General features: G+C 30.4%; 2 protein-coding genes across 4 annotated transcripts in view; both read left to right on the top strand.

Moving 5' to 3' along the window:
- Positions 1-1,944: 1,944 nt before the first annotated feature.
- On the top strand, positions 1,945-2,945 carry LOC129918994 (thioredoxin-related transmembrane protein 1-like). The gene has a single exon (XM_055999778.1). It carries the CDS (start codon positions 2,007-2,009, stop codon positions 2,829-2,831), a length of 825 nt encoding a protein of 274 aa, XP_055855753.1. The 5' UTR covers positions 1,945-2,006; the 3' UTR covers positions 2,832-2,945.
- Positions 2,946-3,195: 250 nt separating this feature from the next.
- LOC129918993 (uncharacterized) overlaps positions 3,196-17,195 on the top strand; it is a 40,120-nt gene continuing 26,120 nt past the window's right edge. For 2 of the 3 annotated variants that reach the window (XM_055999774.1, XM_055999777.1), the window contains exon 1: positions 11,900-13,462. The gene's annotated coding sequence lies outside the window, so the exon portion shown is untranslated. Of the gene's footprint in view, positions 3,451-11,899; positions 13,463-17,195 lie in introns of those variants that run through there. The other variant, XM_055999776.1, reaches the window with a different exon arrangement.

Raw genomic sequence — 17,195 nt, forward strand, 5'->3', positions numbered from 1 at the left:
CTGTCAGTCTGTCAGTCTGTCAGTCTGTCAGTCTGTCAGTCTGTCAGTCTGTCAGTCTGTCAGTCTGTCAGTCTGTCAGTCTGTCAGTCTGTCAGTCTGTCAGTCTGTCAGTCTGTCAGTCTGTCAGTCTGTCAGTCTGTCAGTCTGTCAGTCTGTCAGTCTGTCAGTCTGTCAGTCTGTCAGTCTGTCAGTCTGTCAGTCTGTCAGTCTGTCAGTCTGTCAGTCTGTCAGTCTGTCAGTCTGTCAGTCTGTCTGTCTGTCTGTATAAGTAGCTACAGCCTAAACGGATGGACCGATTGATGTCAAACCTGGTATGCGACTCTCCAGAGGGGTTTTTGGAATTAATTTTTTTGGACCAAAAATAACGGTACTTGTCATATACCGATTTTAGTAAAATTGAAATATCGCAAAAACGGCTCTAACGATTTTGTTTAAAAAATTCAAGTGTTAGTTTAAAGTTAAGGTATATCTTCTAATGAAAAAATTTTTTTTTGAAAATCATTATTAACGGTACCTGCCATAGAACCGTTTTTTTTATCCGATTATCTCCAAAACTGCTAATTCGATTTCAACGAAACTTTTTGTGAAGAAGCATTTATATAATTTAAATGTAAGTCAAAAATAAAATTTTGAAAAAAATAATTTTTGGATTTTTAAAAAAATTTTGAAAATTTTTTTTTGAAAAATCAAATTTTCGAAAACGGGACATTTAATTTTTTTGAAATTTTGTTTTTAAATGTTGATTAGTGATTTCTACAAAATGGCATACCAATTTTATTTTTAAACTTTTTTTCCAAAAAATTATTTATAAAAAATTAGTTTTTTAAAAAACGGCTCTAACGATTTTGAAATTTTTTTTTCTAAAAATGCATGTTAATATATCAATCAAAACTGCATACTTGTTTTGGAGGGCAATTTAATTTCAGATTTTATTTTATTTTTTTTTTAAAACGAATTTTATTTTTTTTTTTCCAAATTTCTACACTTAAGAGCAAAAAAACGGAATCAAATAAATTATTTATATTAAAAACAAAAATTGCAATGGATAAAATAATGTTTCTTCAAGTCTCATGGTCTCATTTAAAAGCTTGAATTTTTTACTTTGAATTGTTGGTAAAAACATAAAAATGCATACGATAGTATCATCGCTATCTGTCAATAAACTGCACTTCTTTTTTTTATAAATGTTAAATTTTCTTGATACTCGCTGGTTCAATTTCAGTCTTTTTTTCCTAACGTTACTATTGACTTTGTCTGTCAATAAATTGCACTTCATTTTTTTTTATGTTGAATTTTACAGATACTCTCTGTTTCAATTTTAGTCTTTCTTTTCTTACATACTTCATTTATGTTCATTGGATCTTTATAAAGTGAACGGCTTTTTTAATTCTTAGCATTAATTTAAAGCTTTTGTTTCAAGCTTTTTAATGGTACAATTGACATTCATGTATGTCAATTACATCCTGACCAATTATCGTTTTTACAGAACTAAAACTTTGATTCCATTTTTTTGCTCCTAAGTGTATATAAAAAGTCTTACAAATTTAAGCAACTTTAACTCTAAGAGCAAGTTCGTGCGACCCCAGTCGTGCATTTTATTTTAAGTAGGTATGCTTATCTTAAAAAAAAAACAATAAATTTGAATTTATTTCTCTGAAGAACACCCGTGATAACTATAGACAAAAAAAACTGACTGGTGGTCATTTTTATCCCATTATCCCCTAAACATGAATGAATCGCCATTGATGTTAATTTCTTTCAATCGTTGATGCTTGTACAAGAGGAAAACCAAATCTGAACAAAAACATAACTGTCAACAAAACAAGAAATATTCCTCTGTAGTTGGTGTGATTTTTCTTATCCCCACTCACTTTTTCTTATCAGATTGATTTATTTGTTATATATAATTATAATTTTGTATTGCATTTATTAATTAATTTTTTTTTATTGAACTAGATTTAAAAATCTCAATTTTACATACCTACAAATTAATTTCTACTTTGAAAATGGCAAATTTGTATTTTGCTATAAGTTTTTTTATAATTCTTTGTGCAAAAAGTGCAAATTTGGAATTGATCGAATTGAATGAAACTAACTGGAAATTAATACTAAAAGGTGAATGGATGGTTGAGTTTTATGCACCATGGTGTCCAGCTTGTAAAACTCTATCACCAATTTGGAATCGTTTTGCAGAAAATGCTGCCGATGCTGGCTTAAAAGTTGCTCATGTTGATGTAACAAAGTCACCGTCTTTGAGTGGACGTTTTTTAGTGAATGCACTACCAACAATTTACCACGCTAAAGAAGGACAATTTCGCCAATATCGTAACTCTAGAGATGATGATGCTTTTATGTCTTATGTTAAACAAAAAGAATGGCAAAAATCTGAACCGATATCGTCATGGAAAAATCCAAATAGTATTCACATGACAGTGCTGTCATATTTCTTTAAGCTGTCTCATTTATTAAAGGATTTTAACATAAGTTTGCAAGAAGATTATGGATTTCCAACATGGGCTTCATATTCTTTTGTTGCAATTGCAACAATATTTGTTGGTGCTACTTTAGGATTACTTTTAGTCCTTATTGTTGACATTTTGTACCCAATACAATTTCAAAATTCAGTTTGCGAAGAAAAATCGGGAAGTGATGTGGATGATGATGAAGGAGAAGATGATGAATCTGAGACAGAAGTAAAAGCTAATTCATGTAGCGAACCTGAAGACATTAAACTTGATGAAGCAAAATTGGATTCCAAATCAAATAAGAAAACTCAAAAAAAATCTTTAAATACTCGCAAGAGAAATAAAAAGTCTACTAAAAGCACTTAAGAAAACGCTTAAATGGCTCAGTGTTCATTCATTAAGTTTAAAAAACATACTGCTAAATCGAACAAGAAATATTAAATTAAAACAATTTTGCTCCAAATGTAAAACTAAACTCAAAATTGTAAGATGTGTTACCTAATAGGAAAAAAAATAATAAATATTTCAAATGATTTAATATCGCGTTGTTCTTCATTTGATTAATTTTATTAAATTAATGTAGACAAGTTTTTTAATAAGACTGTCACAAAAAACAAAAGATTTAAATACGAACCAAGTTCTAAAATATGTATCGCTCAAATTTTGATTGTTTCACTCTTGACAATTTAAAAAAAAATTTATACAACTTTTTTTAAATATTTAAAGCAATAAAAAATTAATAAATTAAAATTTAAAATCAAATCCCAGTTCTTTTTGTGACAGAATAATTAATTTCAACTTGTAAGAGAACTCCTGTCAGTCATTAACGCTTTTTGTGACTTATACTCATGCCAAGTTTCAAGAAAAACATCAGAAAATAAGTTTTTGAACAGGAAATAAATGAATTAAAAATGATAAAAAATGATAAAAACAGTCAACTCAAAAAAAATCTTTGAACCAAGAAAAATGTCCAAGACAGTAAAAAGTAAGTGATAAATCAAAGAAAACTATCTTCACATAATCTGGAATTTTTCTCTATGGTGCGTACTGAAAAAACGAAAAGCATATCGAAATTTTTCGTTTCAAGATCATTTTGGTAATATTTTTATAAGGTAGATAATTTTCGTTTGGCTTTAGTAGGGTATTAGGTTTTAATGAAAATTGTAACGATTTTATATTTTATGTGGGTAAGCTTAAGTTTTGTTTGAAGCATTTTTATTAATTTTTCTTTAAATAGTATAAATAAATAATTTAACCATTATTCTTTATAGATTATTCTATATACTTTGTATTGATTTTCATTCGGTATATTTTGGTTACTTTTCACTCTATGCAAATACCTATAAAAAATTATTCCATAGTTTTTCTCAACATTAAATCCGAAGAAACGTTGAGAAAAACTATTTTTATAAATTTATTTTCTATTTGTAGCCCAGGGTCGATAATTTTTGAAACCAAAAAAAATCATAGAAACCCATTGGAAAAGGAGATGAATATGATAAAAATGAGAGGAAAAATAAATTACAGGCAAGCCGAGTTCGGGAAGTGGAGTTGAGTTTTTAATGGTAAAAAATGGTAGGTATATCTCGATTTCCGGCAAAACTACAAGTCCTATGGAAAAAAGTTGTATGGCAAAGTCGTAGGTTATAAAAAGATCTACAGCTTATGTATGAATAGTTTTTTCACATAACCTCAAAATTTATGTGAAAAATTGAAAAAAACCGAGTTTTTGGTTTTTTATTTTTATCTTTTTTGAAAAAGATGTTTTTTTCTACAAAATTTGGTGAAAACCTACCTTATTATGTCCCAAATACACAGTATTTTATTTGATTTAGGGCCAATTTTTCAATAGTCAGTTAAACAGTCAGTTAGTACTTATTCTTAAGGATAGAGAAAAAATCAATTTTTCAACAAGCAGGTATAGCTTGTTCCTAAGAATAAAACTATCTGCTTCTTTCAGAGACGAATAAAAATTATTCTAAGGAATAATCTCAACAAAAATATTGTGTCAGTTGTCAAAGCTGTTTTGAAAGAATTTTGAAAAAAATACAGTGGAAAACAAGAAAACAAAAACAATCATGAATAAAAATGACGTTTATTTTTAAATATTTTTGAATTTGACAATTTTGTTTTGTTATTCTCTAGAATAAATAATTCTTGATTGAAAAATTCAATGTTTTTATCTGATTGTTTATGAGCCTAATAACTTTATTCGTCGAACAGTTAACTGACTGTTTATTAGAAGATTGAAAAATTGGCTCTTAAAATATTAATTTTTGCACCTTATATTGATATAAGATCAAAAAACACCCTAATTTTCAATAGAAAATTCACGTGTCAAAATATCAGCTTTTTTCAAAAAATCGGTGGGTATTTTGTTCGTTAAAATCTCTACTTTCTGATGATGTAAACAAATATTTACATTAGCATACCATAGTACCTACATGTTTTTGGAAAATGCAAAAAATGAAAAAAGCTTAAATTCGAAAAAAATTTGTATCATTATTTTCAATTTTGGCCTATTTATTAAAACTAGCCGACCCCGCCCTCGAAAATTCGAGCGCCAATTTTTTTTTTTTTTTTATTTGCAACAATTTTAAACACAATTATACCAAAATAGTTTCATTATTTTGTATACTATTTGTTGTTGTTTTCTTGCGATTAACTACACTTTTTGAAGACAAAATACACAGGTATATATAATATACCCACTTTTTGATATTTTTTAAACCTGATTTAGATATTGTTGAACTACGTTTTAACTGCGCTCAACTACGTAAAAAAAGTATCGAAAATGAAAATTCAAAGTGTAATCGCCTTAATGCATTGTGTTTGCACCTTGCATTTTGCGATTCAATTCAACCTGTTTCATGTTCCATTCATTCAAATTCCATCATTCAATCATTCAACCTCCACCAACTTCACTCAAATTTGCCATTCACATCATTGTATGCCTTTGTAGGTAGGTATTTGTTTTTGGAAAAAAACTACAAAAATTTTGTTTGAAACCAAAAAATAAGCTTTTTGTATCATAATTTTTAATTTTGTGGTCGTAAAAGGCTTAAAGTACAAAAGTGAAAATATTTTTTTTCTGGTTAGCGCAATTGTTTTGTGAAAAAGAGTATACGAACTGTTTTCTAGACCAAAAAATAAGCTTTCTGCATCATTTGTTTTAATTGTTCATCCCAAAAAAACTATACAAAAATGCATTTGAAAATTTTCACTTTTGTACTTTTTCACTTTTTGAGCCAATGTAGTTAAGCCTTAAGCCATACCTACAATGACCTAGAAAGTGAAAAAGTGGGAAATTTACAAAATTAAATTTTTTTTATTTCTTTCTAGCGCTATTTGTTTTTGGAAAAAACTATAAAAATTTTGTTTGAAACCAAAAAATAAGCTTTTTCCATCATTATTTTTAATTTTGTGGTCGTAAAAATATCACAAAATGAGTTTGAAATCTATCACTTTTTTACTTTTTGCAAAAAATGGCCGTTGTAGTTATACCTTTAAAGTCTTAACTACATTGGCTAAAAAGGTGAAAAAGTACAAAAGTGAAAATTTTCAAACGCATTTTTGTATGGTTTTTCGGGCTAGAAAATTAAACAAAAAATGCGGAAAGCATATTTTTTTTTCTATAAAAACAATTAAAAAGTGAACATTTTAAAACTCATTTTTTGACAGTTTTCCTTACTTTAAAATCAAAAATAATGATGCAGAAAACTTATTTTTCGCTTTAATAAACAAAAACAAATAGCGCAAGAAAGAAATTAAAAAAAATTAATTTTTAGGTTATTGTAGATAAAGTCTGGTATGCAGCTTGCGCTAAATTTTAGCTCCCATACAAATTATCGAAAAATTTTATCTGAGCTAAAATGGATCCCATACAAATTATCGATAACTTGTATGGGAATTTTATCTCGGCTTAAATTTAGTGCGAGCAGCGTACCAGGCTTAAGGAACAAAAAAGACGTTTTTGTTAGTTTTCCCTGAACCTCATAAGAAAAACGCTTTGCCATGCGGCCATAAAATATTAGTGCCTTTTATGCAAAAATGTAAACGGCTAAAAGTGAAGACTTGGTAAAATGGTAAAGGAACTGTCAAAGTCAGCTATTATATGAAGCCTCAAGAGGCTTGACTCTTTTTTCGAATTTTCTTTTGATAAAACAGCCACACACAAAAAAAATAAAAGTTCTGACCTGGGGTTGCGACTTAGTTTTAGTTATAGTTTTTGGGTCGCTGAAACCGAATCCGGAGTCCGTTTTGCCCCATCACGTCAGATTTTCGAGATAAGGCTTAACTACAAACACCACTTTCTGAAAAGGTACAAAAGTGAAAATATTTTTTTTCTGGCTAGCGCAATTTTTTTGTGAAAAAGACTATGCAAATTGTTTTTTAAACCAAAAAATAAGCTTTCAGCATCATGTGTTTTAATATTTTTTTCAATTTTTGAGCCAATGTAGTCAAAGCCTCAAAAACCTCAAAAAATGTCACGAAAACAAAAAAATTTTTCTCTGATCTGGATGTGCGAATATGTTCATCATATAGTTTTTGGATCGCTGAATCCAGATTCGAAGTCAATTTTGCCCTATCACATCAGGTTTCTGAGATATCCTCAAAAAAATGTCAAAACCAAAAAAACAAAATTTCTTATCTGGGGTTGCGTCTAAGTTTTTCATATAGTTTTTGGGTTGCTAAAACCGAATTCAAACTCTATTTTGCCTTATCACGTCAGGTTTTTGAGATATCCTCAAAAAATATGAGATAAGAACTTTTTTTTAGAGTTTAGACATTTTTCGAGGATATTTCAAACACCTGACGTGATACGCCAAAATAGACTTCGGATTCGGTTTCAGCGACCCAAAAACTATATGAAAAATTTAGTCGCAACCCCAGATAAAAACTTTTGTTTTTTTGGTTTTGACATTTTTTTGAGGCGAAATTGACTTCGAATCTGGATTCAGTGATCCAAAAACTATATGATTAACATATTCGCACATCCAGATCATAGAAAAAAATTTTTTGTTTTCGTGACATTCAATGAGGTTATCTCAAAAACCTGACGTGATGGAGCAAAACGGACTTCGGATTCGGTTTCAGCGACCCAAAAACTATATAAAAAACTTATACTACGTTTCCACTTACCCTAAATCCGAGATTTAGCTAAGTAGATTTAGCATAAATCTCGAGTTTTATACTAAATTTAGGATTAAAAGTAGGAGAAAATCTTAGATTTAGGGTAGCTGAACCCAAATTTAAGATTTAGCGAAGTAGATTTAAAATAAATCTCGAGATTTATTCTAAATCTACTTAGCTAAATCTCCGATTTAGCGTAGGTGAAAACATAGTATTAGTCGCAGCCCCAGGTCAGAACTTTTATATATTTTTGTAATCATTCTGTGAGGCCCGTACTATTACACGATGTCTCTTGAGTCAAGGACTCAAATTTGACATTTATCTTTTGAATTAAAATTTGTTGTTGTTGTATTGCACCAAGAAGCAAAAAGAAATGTGAGGGAATGTTGAAAAAAGAAAAAGTGGAAAAAGAAACGTCAAAAAAGAGTCTCGGACTCACGACCCTCGACTCTCCGGTCGGATAATTTTTTCTTTCATCTTTTTTCTCTTTCGCACTCATTATGTTTAAAAAGAGTCGCGCCTCTTGAGGCTTCATGTAATAGCTGACAAATTCTTATGTTCTTTCAAGAGAGAAAAGGACGAAAATAGATTTCATTGGTATCAAAAGTGTTTACAAAAGATTGGACCTTAGTAATAGACTCGATTTTAATAGAATTCGATTTTAACAAAAAAATGCATGGTAATAAATCAAACATCTTACTTCTAAACTTAGATATAACTAAAACAATGAAAGTTAACCATAGTTAACATGCGATCTTAAAACAACGCACCAATGTGAACCCACCTTAATGTTTTTTGATTTTCGCTGAATGCTTTCATTCATTCACTCAGTCATGAATGACATTTCATTCCAGTCGATTGGAAATTCCAGTTGTTTTTGTTTTGTTTTTTGTTTTTTTTGTTTTGTTTACTAAAATATCGAATTTTAATTTAATTAATTTACCTACTTCGGTTAAAAAAAACTTAAAAAATTATACATTCTGCACGTCTCGAGAGCATTTCCTATCGTTCGGTATATAATTTATGCCCCTTCGGTTTTTGTGGGCCGCGTATTTTGTACCACAAAAAACACGTTCGCCGTTTTATTATATGATTTACACTTTAATTGCTCAAAAACCATAAGATCTTATGTTACATTGATAAGTGTTACGGTTTTTGAGCAATTAAAGCCCGTAATTTATTTTTCCTTTCATTCACCTCCTTTTCCAATGGGTTTCATCCAACTATGATTTTTTCATACTTTTTAATGTTTTTTAAGGCTTCGGCACTGGTCTATTGTTGTATTTGCATAAAGTAAAAGTGACCAAAAATAGTCCTAATTAAAATCAACAAAAATGGTTTTAGTTTTTCGATTTTTCAATTTAACGATATTTATTTTCGAAAAAATGGCCTAATTTTCAATAGCAAATGTGCATTGGTTAAAAAATTTTGAGTTTGAAAATTTCTGTCTAAAATATTGGCCTAAAAAAATGTTGCGCTTATTGTGATCTATTTTGCGGATCTATTTTTCAGACCAGTAACGAGGTTTTTTTCTAATAGGTATTTTAATATCTTTTATTTAGATTTAGTTTCCCCCAAAACTCTACATAATGCGACACAGCGCCATGGCGTATGGCGCGCCATACAGTGCGGTTCACATGGTTAGACGCACCAATTTTCGTTTACATAAATTTAATTTTTTTTTGTATGAGTGCAAGAATAACCAAAAAAATTGTATTTATTAGAATGGTTATTTAGTTGTTAATAGAAAAACAAAAAGAAATAGTGGGTGAGTGGAAGTTAACGGTACTTTTTAGTCCTTCTTGTCTGTGATGTAAGAAAAAGTGCAGCTTTTTTCGGTTCACATGATTAGACGCACACCTTAAGTTAGTTAGTTTGGCGAGATCTATTGCGCTGATTTGATTAAATTTGGAAGATTAAGCATCAAGAAGTTATTTTTTAGCGATTTTCATTCAAAATCTGTTAAAAAAAAGTTCTGAGCGCGAAAGAATAAGGGAAAAATGACGCGTTGGATTCCAATGGTCTTTCCATTAGCCCCATTGCCAAAAAAATAGGATGAAGTGACTATTTCGAGAGAAATTATTTAAAAAACAGTGCCTCCTAGGATAAAAACTTCAAAAGAGGAACAATAGAAGCTTTAACACCTCAGGAAAAATGAAAATTTATGAAAAAAGCGTCGAAAACAGCTCTATCCCCGAGCAAAATTAAAGAAAAAGCTCGGCTAACGGGAAGAACATCAACTTTTCGGTGAATTTTTTTGAATGCTAAACATCCTAGATAAAAATTAATTTTATCAGATTTTAAAAAAAACTTTGGGGTTTCAATCTTAAAAAGAGCTTAAAGAGATCTTTCTTTTGATTTCTCACTCGATGGGCTTGGAGAAAATTTTTTAAAATGTTGATTTTAAAAATAAAACTTTGATTGCAAATAACTCAGCAACCAGAACTACAAAAAACTTTTGGTTTTCAGCTATGAATAAAGATTCAAGAGACCTTTCTTTTAATGTACCACTCGATGGATTTGGAGGAAATTTTTGAAAATGCATTTTTTTAGGCAAGGGGTACCTCTAGGATTTTTTTCGAAAATCTGAAAAAAAAATAGATTTCTATTTTTTTAACAAAATGAATAGGCCTGTTCACTGTGAACCCATATCAGTAAACCAAAACTTGGTTAAATCCGAAAAAATCTTCTTCCGAATGTAAGAAAAAAAAACAATATTTGGTTTGCAATAACTCAGCAACCAGACCTCCAAGAAACTTTTGGTTTTCAGTTATGAATAGAGATTAGAGAGATCTTCCTTTTAATGTCTCACTCACATGGATGAGGGGGAAATTTTTTAAAATGCGAATTTTTTGGAGGGGGTTTATCTTGGATTTTGTTTCGAAAATAAAAAAAAATTGATTGGAAACTACTCAACACCTCAAACCTTTCTTTTGATGTCTAAATCGACGGATTTGGAGGAAATTTTTTAAAATGTAAATTTTTTGGCAAGGGTTTTATCGAAAATCTAAATAAAATACCTTCGATTTCAGTTTTGAAAGTTTTTGACATAATCGTTTATAGTATAAATCTTTCTATATTCATACGAAGGTTTGAAATTTCAGCAATTAACCAAACTCAGGCCCGAGTTAAATCATCAAATATCAGTTTTACAAGCTCTTTTTCAAACTGAAAAAAAAGCTTTTTCAGTTAAGTCATCAGAGTACAGAGTAAGTAGATACTTCAGAGTTAAATCATCTAATCTGTCGTAAAAATTCAAGAAGTCCTGCTTCTAAATTCTCATTTTAATACCTTCCACTTTCATCATTCACATAACTTTTACAACCATATATAATTCCCTTATATAATCGTATATTATTTTCATTGATAAACCTTGAATATAAATTCACTTCAAGTAGGAAATTATACGACTCATGTGCGTCATACACAAAATAATATTCCAAAAACATTCCATCAAAATTGGCATAACTGGCTGACCAACAAGGACACTGCCATGCCAACAATCACAAACAGAATCCTCATCATCTCTATGAAAAATCTCTTTTTCCCACTCATCGTCATTTTATTACAGTAAGTTAGTGGCTTCTATAGAAAATTGGAAAGACCACCACTTTCATAGAGATGAACATTGGAATGAAACATTATACAACAAGCTTTCAAAAAACGAGAGAATAGAGCAAACTCTGTCTGTCTCACATTATCATCATCATCATGACCATTCTGTATACCTACATCTTCATAGAAGAAAAATCACATCAAAATCCAAGAGTCTACTCTCTATAAGAGATCGAACTGAAACATCCCTTCCGGGAAATTTTTCATTTTCCATCCATATCCATCCCCCAATTCATACAAACCAATCCCACCCTTATGTCGTCTATACTATCCTTCTGCTGACTGTTTGGTGCTGCTGCGATAACTCCAACTTTCACAAGAGCACACAGACTTGATTACGAGTATACCTACTACCTACGCCCGATTTTTCCTGAGACTATGCTGAGAGAGAGTATCAATAGAGACTCACTGTCACTATACGACCATCTTGCTTGTTGGTATTGCAATTTTTGATGTTTGATTTTAGAGCTCTTCTAACTAGATTGGAAATGCAAAAAAAAACTACTACAATTATCATAATAATGAATAAAAATTTTCCTGGAAAGTATAGGAAAATCACAAAAGAGAGTGAGAGAAACAATTTAAACTCTCTCTCATCATTTGCAAATTTTTAGTACTCACACAATTCACTACTTTTACTCAGTACTTTGGACATTTTCCATTGCAAAAGTTGTTTCCAAAACCCAAAAAAAAAAAAGAAAGAAAATAATATAATTTTTTTTATGATAACAAGATTATTAGGACTTTGGTGTGTTACTTGCAAAATAGGTGAAGTGAAAAAGCTTTTCCGCTTCAATCGCGTCGGTCTTCGGTCGTCGTCATCATCATAATCATCATCAATTGTATCGTCATAGTCAGTTTGTCGGTCGTCCGAGAGGAAATACCTACTCAACTTTTGAAAGAAAATTATCCTTTCCCTTTTTTATTTTATTTTATAAAAAAAAAATACAACAAAAAAAAAAACAGAAAAGATGTCTCATATTTCATTTGGAAAAACATAAATCAACTATTAAGTACATGAGTGCTGAAATCATTTCTTCGCTACATAATTTCTTCTCACCCTTCTTCTTCTTCTACTACTACAACTACTTCTTCGTCTTCTTCGACTTCTTCAACTACTATTTCTGCTGCTATCTTCTACTATATCATTCCTCTGCTGAAAGTCTAAGTTATTTTTTCGTGTGTCCATCGACGTTGGAGTTAAAAAATTCATTCGAAAATAGTGTTTTTACATCAGTGATTAGCTCGAAAACGGACATTTTGAAATTTCGAAAAAAAATTTTTGAGAAAAAACAAAAAAAATTTAAAAAGAGTCCTCCGCCGGACTTGGGGTTAAACAAATTTTTGGTGTCTTGCCCTCTCTCACTTCGGTAATTTGGTCGTTTTCGTCCTGTTATAAGTCCTAAAGTCGTGTGTCGAAGGTATACTTCTTTTTTTTGTGTGATTTTTTGTTCGCAAAAAACCTAGGGGTGGTACAGTTTCTCTCTGTGTCGATATAATTTATCTTTTCACATCGTGGAATCTTTTTTTTTATCGTCCTCCGTCGTCGTGTCGGTCGTTTTCGTTCGTTTGTTCCTAGAATATTATTGTTGTTGTTGTTGTTCGGGTGTTTGAATGGTTGGGTGGTAGTACAATATGTGTGGTTGGTGTTAAAGTGTATATCAATATTTGTACATACCCCTAAAAGTATACATATATACAAAAAAAAAAAAAGTCCTCCTCTATTTGCTTATACCTACATAATGATAATTGGGAAATATTCAGCTACCAAGTTTAATAGAGTGTAAATTCGGTTTGTAAACGTGGTCCCTCTTAGCAGCAGTCAGATCCTTGTTTAAGGATATTATATTCGTTCGATTCTCGTTAAATTGTTATGTTGTGTATATGAATGTGTGTGTATTAAAATTGCTTAGTAGTACAAAATATCTATCATGAGAAAAAAAGATTAATAGTTTTTTGCCAAAAAGAATAAAAGAAGAAAGAAAAGAAAAAAAAAAGAAATTATAGAGAGTGTGACACCCCAGAGCAAAGATATGTACCCCTGTTTCCTCTACATATCTCCTAAAAGTATGTCACATAATATAAAACAGTGATGTGCATCGTATAAAACAAGGATTTCTATCTAAAAAAAAAATAATAATTCTCTTGGAATTTATCTAAATAATCTCTCTCATCAAAAACAAAAACGAAAAAATAACAAAAAAAAAAAAAAGAAATCCAATTAGAGGATTATTTTCCATAAAGTCCAGGTTTGTACACTCTCTATCTTACTCCTACATACCTACAATACATTTTTGTATATTTCTCTCCTTAAACTTATCTCTATACTATTTTTAGATATATATACATAAATATATCTTCAGTCAAAACATATCATTTTTATGGTTGATTGCGTTGATTGGTATTTTTTAATCTTTTGATTTTTTTCCGTTTTCCTTTTTTTTATACATTATTATCGGGATGGGCAATATGTACGACACGACGATGATGTAGAAGTAGAAAATGTAAAATAAAAAAAAAAAAAATCAGGAAAAAAAAAATTATATCTCGTATGTATCGTGTTTTTGCGATGGATGATGATGGTGATGATGATGATGATGGGAGAAATTATCCTTTGAACTTTTTTTTTTTTTATTTCCTTGATGTTCCAATATACACATTATATAGAACAATGTTATAGAAAATTATACCTCTATATAGAAAAATCATGATTGTTTAGTGAAATGAGAATGCACAATTAATTTGTATAGGAAAAAAGCCTTGAAACATTTTATTTTGTGTTTTCTATTTTATTTTTTTTTTTTGTATGTGATATCTTAGCTTCAATTGTTTAGTTTGGACTCAATATTATGTAGGAGGTATTCAAATATGTAAATATAGGGTAAACTATTTATTTGTTGGCATTATTTTTTTTTAAATTGGAGCAAGAGCAATGGGTTTTAGATTTTTTTATTATTTGTTTTTTTTTTTTTGTTATTTATAAGGAAGTGTTGGTACGAATATTTTTCATTATTTTATTCTATAGCTTTTAAAGCTTATATTTATTGGCATGTAGTCATGTAAATCATTGGAAATATTCACCAATTCGTGGTATAGTTTTAAAAGCTTATGTCGAAAGATTATCACAATAAATAAGTCTTTGAAAATTAAGTCTTAAAAAAGATTTATAGATCCAAAGATGTTTTCTAGCTTACCTAAAATCTAAATCCCACTTTTAAGAAATTAAGACTTGGGTTTAGCTCAACAAATCACTCCAGAGCTAATAATCATGGACAGCTCATCCAGGTACAACGCACAAAGAACAATTCATCAAGAGAAACAATTTAAAACAAAATAAAACCAAAAACTACCAATAGGTGTCTCTTCTGAAAAGAAGAACATTCAAATTCAAAATACATAGATTTGTTCCAATCGAACGTTGTAATGACTTTTCTAATGATGGGCTGTCCATGATGAGTTTTCCTACGCTGTGTTTCTTTATTAGATCTTTTACTACCATAGGAAAAGTGGCAAAAGTCAGTACCCTCGATGGATGGATACAATTATTTATCTTCTTTACAGTACAAAGCTATTCCAGCAAAAGGTCCAATAATATTAATCAAGCAATAAGGTTTAAACTGAGCCACATTTACAAATTGTTGTTTTTCTTGGCCAAAATAGGTCACAAGATTTATAGTATCAAAAAGGCGCATATCAGCGCTAATTGGTCTTTTCTGAATAAAGTAATAAATCTTCGAAAATATTATTTTTCACGTACAAAAAGTTCCATTTTTTTTCGCGGAATGTACCAAATACAACTTTAACAAGTGCACTAGATGGGACATCTACCCAGTAATTTGGGAAATTCAGGGTCTATAGGATACAAAGGAAGAGATCGACAGAAACACCTTACTTGCATATAAGCTTTGAATGTTTTCATATGAGAGAGTTTGTATAGAACTCCTTAAATTCGACCGTTTCATTATGAGAATAAAAAAATGTCAAAAAGACGTCATGTCTATCCTAGACAGACAAAGTTTACATTAAAGTTGTTTGGAGTTGAAAGTTCAGCAGATCTATAAAATTTGTATTTTTACTAGTAGGTATTTCTGATTTTCAAATGCAAATGGTCGAAACGAAAACACCCTAGACTTGCCTCTTACTTTTCTGACCCAGATTTATAATATAGATAGATAGATGTAAGTGTTTTAAAGCCATAAATCACTATCTAATTGAATCGTTTATTTTGAAAAGGAGATACCTAAGTCCATTGACCATTTTATACATTTTTTTTTTAGTTCAAAAAAAAAAAGGATATAACTTAGTTTGTAAATAATATTCATCAAACTGTTTTTGACGTGTTGGAAGCTCTTATAAACCACTCATAAAATGTCAAGAAAAATCTGGTTAATGATCTTTACAATACAAATTCTATTCAGTTTTTGTTTTGCCTGAAAAATTATATAAAATGGACATAGTTCCTTTTTTAAAATAACCGATTGAATTGATTTTCAAACCGAAAGAAAAGTCATGGTTTAATTCAAGATATGAGAAGATTATTATCAGGGTTAAAAAAGTAAGCCTATACGATTTTGTAAGTCCTCACGCCTCACTGAAAGTGAGGTGGTGAGGTTTTAGACGTAAGTCGACTTTTGTGAACATAAACCCCAGATGACTTAAGTATGCCTACCCCAGAGTCCAAGTTGACTTTAGCCATGTGGCATAAAGTGCGCGGCTAAAATCGACATAGTAAATCATAATCATTTTTATCAAAACAAATAAAAAACGATTTATATTGAAATAGGGCCACACTGCAACCACCAGTTTTCAAATACAAACCCCCAGTTGCAACTTCTGAGGTAAGACACATAACAAAATAGAGACGAATTGAAAAACCTCCTCCTCTTCAAAGAATATTGTCAATTTTGGTGATGAACATTGAACAATCAACTATCGCGTTAGTCGATTCCACTCCTGATGTACCTTAGGTAGGGCTCTGTTTTTCCAACAGCTTTTAGTATTCGTTTCTTAGTCCACACGCTTATTGTTTGGAAATTTAACTTCCTCAAAGATTAACTTATTCTTAATATTATTGTCCAAAAGAAAAACGGAAAATGTGTAGAATTACATATAGCTTCAAAGATTTAATGGTGTTTGTCTTCGTTGAAGAGGATCTAACCCTTTGCCGCTATCCATAACTGATATTTAAAACTGAAAAATTGTCTATTCTCGAAATGCGTGTTACAAGTTCGCAGGGCGTTTGCTTAGAATTGATCACATACTTGATGTTGCTAAAAATGCTGCTTCCTGCGGTAGTGCAAGACATTTTTCTTGCCTTCTGATTTGACAAAAATCTGCAAAACTGTAATACAGGTATAATCTTCATTTCTAGGCTGGCGGCCCTTCAAAATATCTTTTGGGAGGTAATCTGAGAAAGTCTTTTAAAATCATTAGGATCTAAAGAGATATTTGTATCTCTCCAACACCGTCTTATTATATTTCGTCTCTCCTTGTTTTATCCTTATTACTAGTATTATAGAAAGTTCTCTCTCACTTTCATACAAAAAGTTATAAGCCAAAAACTTTAAACGACTATAACTCGAAACTCAACACTAAAATAACATTTAAAAAAGTAAATAATTGCAGGCACTTTGAATATAAATCCTTGATACTTTTTGAACGAGGACATCTTAACTATTCTTCCGCTTCACTATCATGACAACTTCTTTGCAGTGTCTTACTTTGTGATATTATTTATGTATAAAATACCAACATTCGTACGATTTACCCTATGTAATTTCATGAGCATTTAACCATCCAAATGTGTGTGTTCCAAAGAAACCAGAAAAATCGCTACCAGGTCAATTAATTATTTGCCTAAATAAAATATTCTCTCACAAGGACATTGTAGCGAAAGCCTTGACAAATTTTGATGCGTTGGCAATTTTATAGTTACCTTGACCATTTTCATTCCAAGGATAATTTAGTCACAAGGTCGCATTT

The sequence above is a fragment of the Episyrphus balteatus genome, chromosome 4 (genome assembly GCF_945859705.1).
Source record: "Episyrphus balteatus chromosome 4, idEpiBalt1.1, whole genome shotgun sequence".
Taxonomy (NCBI): domain Eukaryota; kingdom Metazoa; phylum Arthropoda; class Insecta; order Diptera; family Syrphidae; genus Episyrphus; species Episyrphus balteatus.